The sequence below is a fragment of the Microtus oregoni genome, unplaced genomic scaffold (assembly GCF_018167655.1).
Source record: "Microtus oregoni isolate MIOR12 unplaced genomic scaffold, Mior012 000000F_ref0000247, whole genome shotgun sequence".
Lineage (NCBI taxonomy): Eukaryota > Metazoa > Chordata > Mammalia > Rodentia > Cricetidae > Microtus > Microtus oregoni.
In genome coordinates this window covers 93005888-93014427 of record NW_024543059.1, presented here as the reverse complement: position 1 = coordinate 93014427, position 8540 = coordinate 93005888, and the positions used below count along the sequence as shown (strand labels likewise).

At 50.8% G+C, this 8540-nt stretch overlaps 1 protein-coding gene across 1 annotated transcript; it reads right to left on the bottom strand.

Moving 5' to 3' along the window:
* Positions 1–1009: 1009 nt before the first annotated feature.
* LOC121449108 (glutathione S-transferase Mu 6) lies at positions 1010–5911 on the bottom strand. Its single transcript, XM_041653362.1, has 8 exons — positions 5764–5911; positions 5444–5519; positions 4950–5014; positions 4596–4677; positions 4401–4501; positions 3350–3445; positions 3098–3208; positions 1010–1459 (listed from the first exon to the last, which is right to left on the bottom strand). The coding sequence occupies exons 1-8, from the start codon at positions 5797–5799 to the stop codon at positions 1370–1372; spliced, it is 657 nt and encodes a 218-aa protein (XP_041509296.1). The 5' UTR covers positions 5800–5911; the 3' UTR covers positions 1010–1369.
* Positions 5912–8540: the final 2629 nt, after the last annotated feature.

Below are 8540 nucleotides of genomic sequence, written 5' to 3'. Positions count from 1 at the left end.
CAAACATCTCTAAAAAGCAAACCTTCACAATATCCTGAACATTAACAATGTGCCAGGCACCGCCATACATTTCAACAAGGCCAGGATCCGCCCTCGATGAGCAAAGATTGGATTTGTTGAAGATCCCACAACACAATCACCAACAATAGGGAATATTTATAGCAAAACATCTTGGAGAGAGAGATGACTTCCAGGCGAGGCCAGATGTTGAACCTGGAGCCTGCTCACCCTCTGCCCACCAGCCCGGCACCTCTCTGACACAGGCTTAGAGGTGCACGTGGCCAACAGAGGTACTGCACACTGCAGGATGATGGACGAGGGACTCCTATAAGAAACCCAGGTGAACACTGTCAGGGGACATTGTGATCTCTCTCTTTTAAAGATTTATTTATGCGTGTGTGTCTGCATGCCTAAATTCACGTGCACCAGGTGAACACTGTCAGGGGACATTGTGATCTCTCTCTTTTAAAGATTTATTTATGCGTGTGTGTCTGCATGCCTAAATTCACGTGCACCAGGTGAACACTGTCAGGGGACATTGTGATCTCTCTCTTTTAAAGATTTATTTATGCGTGTGTGTCTGCGTGCCTAAATTCACGTGCACCAGGTGAACACTGTCAGGGGACATTGTGATCTCTCTCTTTTAAAGATTTATTTATGCGTGTGTGTCTGCATGCCTAAATTCACGTGCACCAAGTGTATTTGAAAGTCCAAGGAGGCAACAGACAGCATCAAATTCCCTGGAACTGAGCTTACAGGTCATTGCATGCCGCCACGCGGGTGGTAGGAACCAAACCCAGATCTTACACAAGAACAGGAAGTGCCCTTAACAGATTAGCCATATTTCCCACCCCTGTGCATGATCTTACCTCCTCCTGCCTGAAAGCCCACCTCCCTCCATGTTTCCATCACCCACCTGTTCTCATGAACAACAGAACAAGGGTGCACATCAATGCAGTCCCTCCGGCGAATTGCAGAAAATAAGACAGGACACGAAGCAAGCGTGGCTCATACTTTACTAGAGATCAAACAAGGTCGGCCATCCCACTCTGAGGAGCGAACCTGTACACCAGGCAGTATGGATCTTTGGGCAATAACCCAGCTTCCACAAGCAATAGAATGGCTGTCTATCTAGTAAGAAACACGACAAAAACAAGTAAGAAAAAGAAGGGTCTTTGCGAAGGATGGGAGCTGAAATTTCAAGGCTTGCGTGAAAAGAGGCGGTGCGAAATGGGAGGCAAGGATTTGTGTAGAGGGGGATAACAAAAGACAGAGAAAGGAATGGAGGACTGGGGCACAGAACCCCGTTGGTGTCCGGGGTGCCAGGGGCACTGACAGATCTTCCCTGCCAGCACCAGCAATGTGGGTCCTACTTGTTACCCCACATGGCCTGTTTTAAGTACAAAGGACTCGGGAGGAAGCGGTTGCTCTTCATATAGGCAGAGATCTTCTTCAGGCCCTACAGGCAGGAATGAGAAAGCAGGCTCTCAGGTGGGCAAACTCACTCTAGGAACATCCAAGAGAGTTTAAAATCCAGATGCAGAAAATCCATCCAACCACCCTGCAAAATCAGTCCCACCATCACCATTTAGCAGGGATGCTGAGGTACCCAGAGGTGAAGAAACTTCCTCACTCTCCCATGCTCTGTGCCTGCCACTCTGCTCTCTGCACTCCCCCCTGCATCCCATAGAGGGCACTGTGACTCCTGGCTGGATTGCCATGTCTATAATGAAAAGAAGCAAGGATCCAGAAAACCAAAAGGGCCGAGTACTTGCACATATGGCATAGAAGAGAGTCTAGGTTCTACCCAGGGATTCAGCAAACCCTGAATGTGAACGGAGAGGGGTAAGGGGTCTGCAAGGAGTGGCCAGCTCCAACTCTCGCCTGAAGCTTCTTTTGAGCCCTGGGCACACTCTCCCTGAGCCCCAGCTAACCTCATCTCTAGCTCTGATTCAGGAGAGTGTGTTACAGGGCACCTCAGCAAAGAATGCACAGATCATTTTTAAAGACCAACAGAGAGCTGGAGCTACCAGCCCCCAAGGAGCCACAGCCATCTATCTGTGCTCAGAACAAGGGCTTCTCCGCAAACACCCCACTCCTCTGCCAGGTCAGTTCTTACACACTCCCAAGACCACTCTACATGGACCAGAACTGAAAAATGAACGCATCCCTTCATGGAGAGTGGAGAAGGAGAAACACTTCCAGGCCAAGAGCTGTTGCTATGCTAATGGCTCTAATTTTCAAATCTGGTCTTGTTCATGTGAAACCAGAAAATTCAGCATGGCTCTGAGTCACTGTGAGATGGGTGCCAGGCAATTACTAATATCACATGCATCTCTGCCATGCTTACTGCTTTCAGCTGCACCCAGTCCCACAATGGAGGGACATTTTTGCATGTCCTGTTGGGCCACACACAGGGGAGAATCAAAGAAACTGAATAAAAATAAAAGTATGGCCTCGTTTCATAGAGGAACATAAGATATGAAAGAAGAAGGGGAGGCAAGAGTACACCCACCGACAGAACTCAAGATAAGTTCATCCCCGGGAGCGGGCCGGGATCACCCTGCTTCCCTAGTCATAAACAAGGCCGACTGCATCATTCTGCAGGCCAGGTGTGACCACTGAGTATGTTTTGGTTCTGCACATCAGTCTGCCTTGGTCTCTGCCCAATGGTTGCAGGAACAAACACATTCTTCACATGTTCTGCATGCCACAGGTCCTGAGCAGGAAACCCATGCTGTACAAAGGCCTGACTTTCCCTTTTGCACAAATCAGAGACGCACTGAATGCTGCCTTTAGAAGCCAAAGGCAGTCAGGAGCCCAGAACAGTCTCTGCTGGAACTAGGACCTTGAGCAAACAGCTTGTTCTCCACAGTCTCAGATCCCTTATTAGTCCAGTGGGACATCTAATTCTATCCAGTTTACTATTGCAATGACAAATTGACTCCACAAACCTAAGAGGCTGAACATGGGTCCTGGCAGAAAGCCAGGGCTCAATAGATCCTTCTTATTCTTCTTTTAACCCTCAGAACTAGAGAAGTATCCTAGAAAGGGGGAAGGAAAGGGCATCCAAGAAGAAAGAGGATCAGGACATCACCTCAAAGCGGGCCACAAAGTCCTTCAGGTTGGGGAAGGCATCCAGGCACGTGGGCTCAAATATACGGTGCTGGTCCAGGACATCATAGACGAGGAAATCCGCAAAGGTGATCTGCAGGAAGCGGGGTCAGTGGGATGGGACCTGGTAGCCTGGGAACAATGGCGGCTCCTCCTCCACCTCCTCTTCCTCCTCCTCCTCCTCCTCCTCTTCCTCCTCCTCCTCCTCCTCCTCCTCACCATTTACCCTCCTTACCTTGTCCCCTGCAAACCATGGCCGCTGACTCAGGAACTCAGAGTAGAGCTTCAACTGACCTGGGAGGCTCTTCAAAAACTCTGGCTTCCGTTTCTCCTGAAGCAGAAAACAGCTGTCACACCCTCATTCAGGCCCCAATGGAGGAAGAGTGGCCTCACAGGGCTGTGCAAAGGAGCAGGCTCCTTAATAAGACTGGGCTATCACCGTCTGATGTCTCACTGTTTGCATGGTTAGACTCCTGTCTGCTAACGGGCCTCATCTCTCAGGGATGATCAGAAGTTAGATGGGAATGACACACTGTCCCTGCATCTGTCACGACTGATATCTAACCTAGGACTTCGTGGGTATCTCATGCTTCTTGATCGAGAGGGCCAGTAGAAGCAGAAAAGCAAAGTACTTAACCATTTCAAGAGAAGAGAAGAAGTGAGTTCTAAGAGATGGTACGAGGACAAATCCTCAAACATCGAGTAGGGCAAATACAGTTGAACAGGGTCGGATGTTGCAAGGGACAGTGGTCCTCCGGCCGACCATAAGCTGCCTTTTAGCAAGAGGCCCTCACTTTTGCTCCTACTGGGGACTCAGCTGCAGGAAAGCTGTTGGGTATGTTCCTGAACGCCCATGACTTCTTTCGCTCTGGCTTTCATCTGTCAACTCCAGGAGTGGTAGTTGGTGTGTGAACTGGACAAGGAGGTACAAGCTCAAAGTTGGAGAGAACTGAACCCAGGAATTCACTCTGTAGGAAATGAGTTTCCAACCGTGGGTGTCATGACAACACCTCGCAACTTCTTGCAATTGATACATAGTGTTCATTGACAAAATGGGGGTGAGTTGGCAGCTCAACATGTTGTTAGGATAGGAAAGCCTGGGAAATCAGTATGGGTGGGTTCAAATTCCAGAGGAACAGTGTGGATGTGAACACAAGCCCTTCACTCCTCCTGCACACCCAGCCTGCGTCACAGCGTGGGAACTCACAAAGTCACAGCTGTGGATGTGAACGTAAGCTCTTCACTCCTCCTGCAAACCCAGCCTACGTCACAGAGTGGGAACTCACGAAGTCAGGGCTGTAGCAGAGCGTGCCCATCTGAATGCGGGTGTCCATGACCTGTTTCTCCACAATGTCCACACGAACCCTCTCCTCCTCCGTCTCTCCACCTGCAGCACACACAGCACACAGCCTCAGCACCCCACCCCAGACAAGCCCAGGGGGATGACCTCCATGCCCCACCCTGCAGCCAGCCCCACTCACACAGGTTGTGCTTGCGGCCAAGGTAGCGCAGGATGGCGTTGCTCTGAGTGATCTTGTGGGGCCCATCAATTAAGTAGGGCAGCTAGAAAGACAAGCAGGGAGAGTTAGATGTGATGAGGGGTCCATCCATCCCTTCCCTGGGTGGGGACAGACATGGGGTCTGACATTCAGTGTGCCTTCTATGAATACACTGCACACCGAACGAAAGAGAGCTGGGGCACAGCCCATCACACTGCCCAGCCACCAGGAATGGGAGCAGGGGAGCAGAAGCTTTGACCCCAAACCCCCTCATCCAGGCAAAGAGATGAGGTGAGGACGCCATGCCTTCCCCAAACCTCCCTTCCCTGCACCTACATTGGGAAAATCCAGGCCCAGCTTGAATTTGTCATTCAGCCACTGGCTTCGATCATAATCAGGAGCTGTAGACAAGAGGATGTGAAAAAAAAGATCATCTGCCTCTAAGCCTCCTTCCCCAGAACCCTTCCAAGGAGGGCAGGACCCCTAGTGCAGGGAATATGCAGTCTGACCCAGTAACCCTTCCATCCCAGAGCTGTGCGCTTGAATAGGGCCTTAAGGGCTGTAGGCCTTACATAGCCAAGGCTTACAAAAGCACTAGGCCAGTGCTGGGTGAACCTCACCCGATTAGAGCCAGAAAAGGGCCAACATCCCACAACCAAGATTCTGTGTTGTAAAGCAAAGCTGCACCCTCAAAGAAGTCTCTAGAAGGGATACGCTCTGGGTTCGTCTGGAGGAGAGCTACGGAGCTGAGAAACAGGGAGCTAGGCAGAAACCGCTGGGCACCAATGGGCTGAGCTGGGGGAAGAACCTGGCCAGAAGAGCGTCATTACCGTCCCCCATGGCATATCTCTTCTCTTCGTAGCTTGTCTCTGTGTATTCCAGGAGCAGGCGGATGGCGTGACCCAGCTGAGAGAGACGGCCGGTAACAAAAGTCACAGTTAGTGAGATTCTAAATGTGTGCCTTCGCCTCCTCTAGGAAAGCCTCCCCACCTTTTACTACAAAGAGAGGTGGGGGAGAGGGAGGGAGGCAAGGGGAGGGGACCGACTGCGCAGGGTGGTTCTGACAGAGGCAGGTAAAAGGCTCAAGAGAATCTTCCTTTGTGTTCTGACCCTGGGCTCTTCCCACCTAGCGACCCAACCTTTCACTCACACCACGGATATCCCAATAGCCCAGAGTCACGGGCATGATTTCTAGTCCAGCCTTGGAGACTGTGCAGTCAGGCCACGGTCAGAAAAGACTCCTCTTTCAGATAGCGGTGCCCAGCATCAAGTGTCTGAAAAACGCTTCCAGAGCAGCTCTGCCCCGCCCCTAAACGAGACAACCACCCAACCATAAGGCCCAGCCCACCATGACAGAGGAAATGAAAGCCAATCCAAGCTCAGGAGCTATAATCCGGAGGCGGGTCTAAATTTTCAGATACCAAAGACGATGATTGGCAGACCTGCTCCCTCTGCCCCCTGCTGGATCCTCAGGAAGTTGGCAGTATCCCTGGAGACGAGCTAGCTAGGACCGGTTCTGCCCTTTTCTTTTCCTTGTGGATGGGTTTTCACATCTAGACTGTGGGAATCAGTCATTCAGTGAGGCTCAGATCTCAACGTAGGGATAAAAAGGCACTCTCTCAACCCGAGAGTCTATTGTCCCCATCACTGGAAGAAAGGACCCTGCCAGTGTGACAAACTCCAGGCTTTATTGTCCTCACAGCCTGGAGGCACGGGAGCAGTGGAGTGGGAACGACCCGGGATAGGACCAGACAGTCCCTGTGTTTCTTTGGGGGCACGTGGGGGGCTGTCGTAGCTACCTTCCTATTGCTGTGACAAGCACCATGACCAAGGCAACTGGGGTGGTTTGAACGAAAGTGGCCCCCAAAGGGAGTGGCACTATTAGGAGGTGTGGCCTTGTTGGAGAAAGTGTGTCATTGTGGGGGCAGGCTCTGAGGTCTCTTTTCTCAAGTTTCGCTCAGTGTGGCAGTCAGTCCACTTCCTGTTGCCTCTGAGTCAAGATGTGGCACTCTCAGCTCCGATATCATGTCTGCCTGCGTGCCATTATGCTCCCCGCCATGAACCTCTGAAACTGTAAATGAGCCTCCCCCCACCCCGCCCCATTATATGTTTCCTTTATAAGAGTTGCTGTGGTCATGGTGTCTCTTCACAACAACTTTGCAGCAACTTACAGAAGAGAGCATTGAATGAAGGATTGCAGTTTCAGAGGGGAAGACTGTGATCATCATGGTGAGGGACGTGGCAGCAGATAAGCAGGCAGGCAGGCATGGTGCTGGGTCAGTAGCTGAGGGCTGACATCTGATCTACAAGCAGGAGGCAGAAGGAGAGTTAGCTAGGAATGGCATGAGCTTTTGAAATCTCTAAGCAGACCCCCAGTGACACACCTTCTCCAGCAAGGTCACACCTCCTAATCCTTCCCAAACAGCTCCACTAACTGGGGACCAAGCACCTAAACATATGAGCCTATGGGGCCATTCTCATTCAAATGACCACTGGGACCCAGCCCTTTGGTCAACAAGTTAGTGACTATATGAATTAATGAGTACTTTGGCCTTATTTGTGAATTAGTTCTAAGAATCCAAGAATCAGATACAGAGGGCTTGCGATACTGAAAGGGTTCTACCATCATGGACAGACCCCTGAACTCAACAACGCAGTAGCCAGGAGGGACAAGACACCTCTCCTAATTCTCAGGGACAACAGGATTCTGTCCAGAGAGGCCCTTGACGGACTCTGCAGAGGACCCAAGGACCTAAGAGTCAAACGCTCAACTGCCCAGTTCACTGGTTTCAGCCCTGGCCCAGCTCATGCCTCATGTGTGTTTTGGTACAAGAGGGTGGCTCAAATGTCTTCCAAGTCATCGTGGCACCTGTGGTAGAACCTCAAAGACAAAACCCTACCAATGTTACCTGAGAACCAAGGCTCCCTTTTCCAGGTTCTTAGCATCAGTGATAAATGAATGTTTAAAACAGACGCAAGATGGCAGGAGGGATGGTTCACTTAATAAGTATCTTCTAGAGCAACATTAGGATTTCAATGCTAACTCTTATGAGAAGGTTTTTATAAGAGCCAGCGCTGGGGAGGCAGTGACATGAGGATCTCGCAGACTCCTGCTGCCAGTCCAGCTGACTCAGCGGACTCTGGGATCTGGGAGAGAGCCGTCTTAAACCCCACATACAAAGGGATGATGAAGACACCAGATGTCAGCTTCTAACCCCCACATACATGTGTGCACATGTGCACACACAGGAACACATATATACAGCTCAGGGGGCTCAGGGTCATAAAGTCAAAAATTAACTCAGTGGGGAGACAGAGGCACAGTAAATACTTGACCGTTTCTGTGAAGTTGGGGAGTAAATGAGGCTGAGAGGAGAGAGAGAGAGAGAGAGAGAGAGAGAGAGAGAGAGAGAGAAGCAGAGGTCGTCTGACTGCCTTTGGGCTGACTATTAGAAAACTCACTGGTAGATCTGAACAGGCAGCCCCAGGTAACAGGTGAGCAGAGGAAGTCAAGGGCTCCATGTCCGGCCTTCATCCTAAACTACTCCTCTTGATTGAATCTATTAATTCCTTGGGTACAGAGAATATTTGAACCAGCTGGAACAAGGCTGTGGCACAGGCCATAGGCAGAAGAAGTTCTAGAGAGCTCTCTGGGAGATGAAGATCCACACTGCGGAGAATCCACTCAGCCTGACCCTGACGAATAACAGTGCTGTGAACAGCTTGTGGAATGACCTGGGCTGTAAGTGACTTCAACAAGGTCAGAGGAGACATAGGGCCTGCGTGCAGGATCCAAACCCTGCCTGGCCCTGTCCAGCAGGGGGCGTGAGATGCTGCGGAAAGTCTGGGGTAAACAGGTTCCTGCCATCTACTGGAGATACCCTCAGTGTGGTTCTTCAAAATGTCTGTCTGTCCACGTGTAGCCAA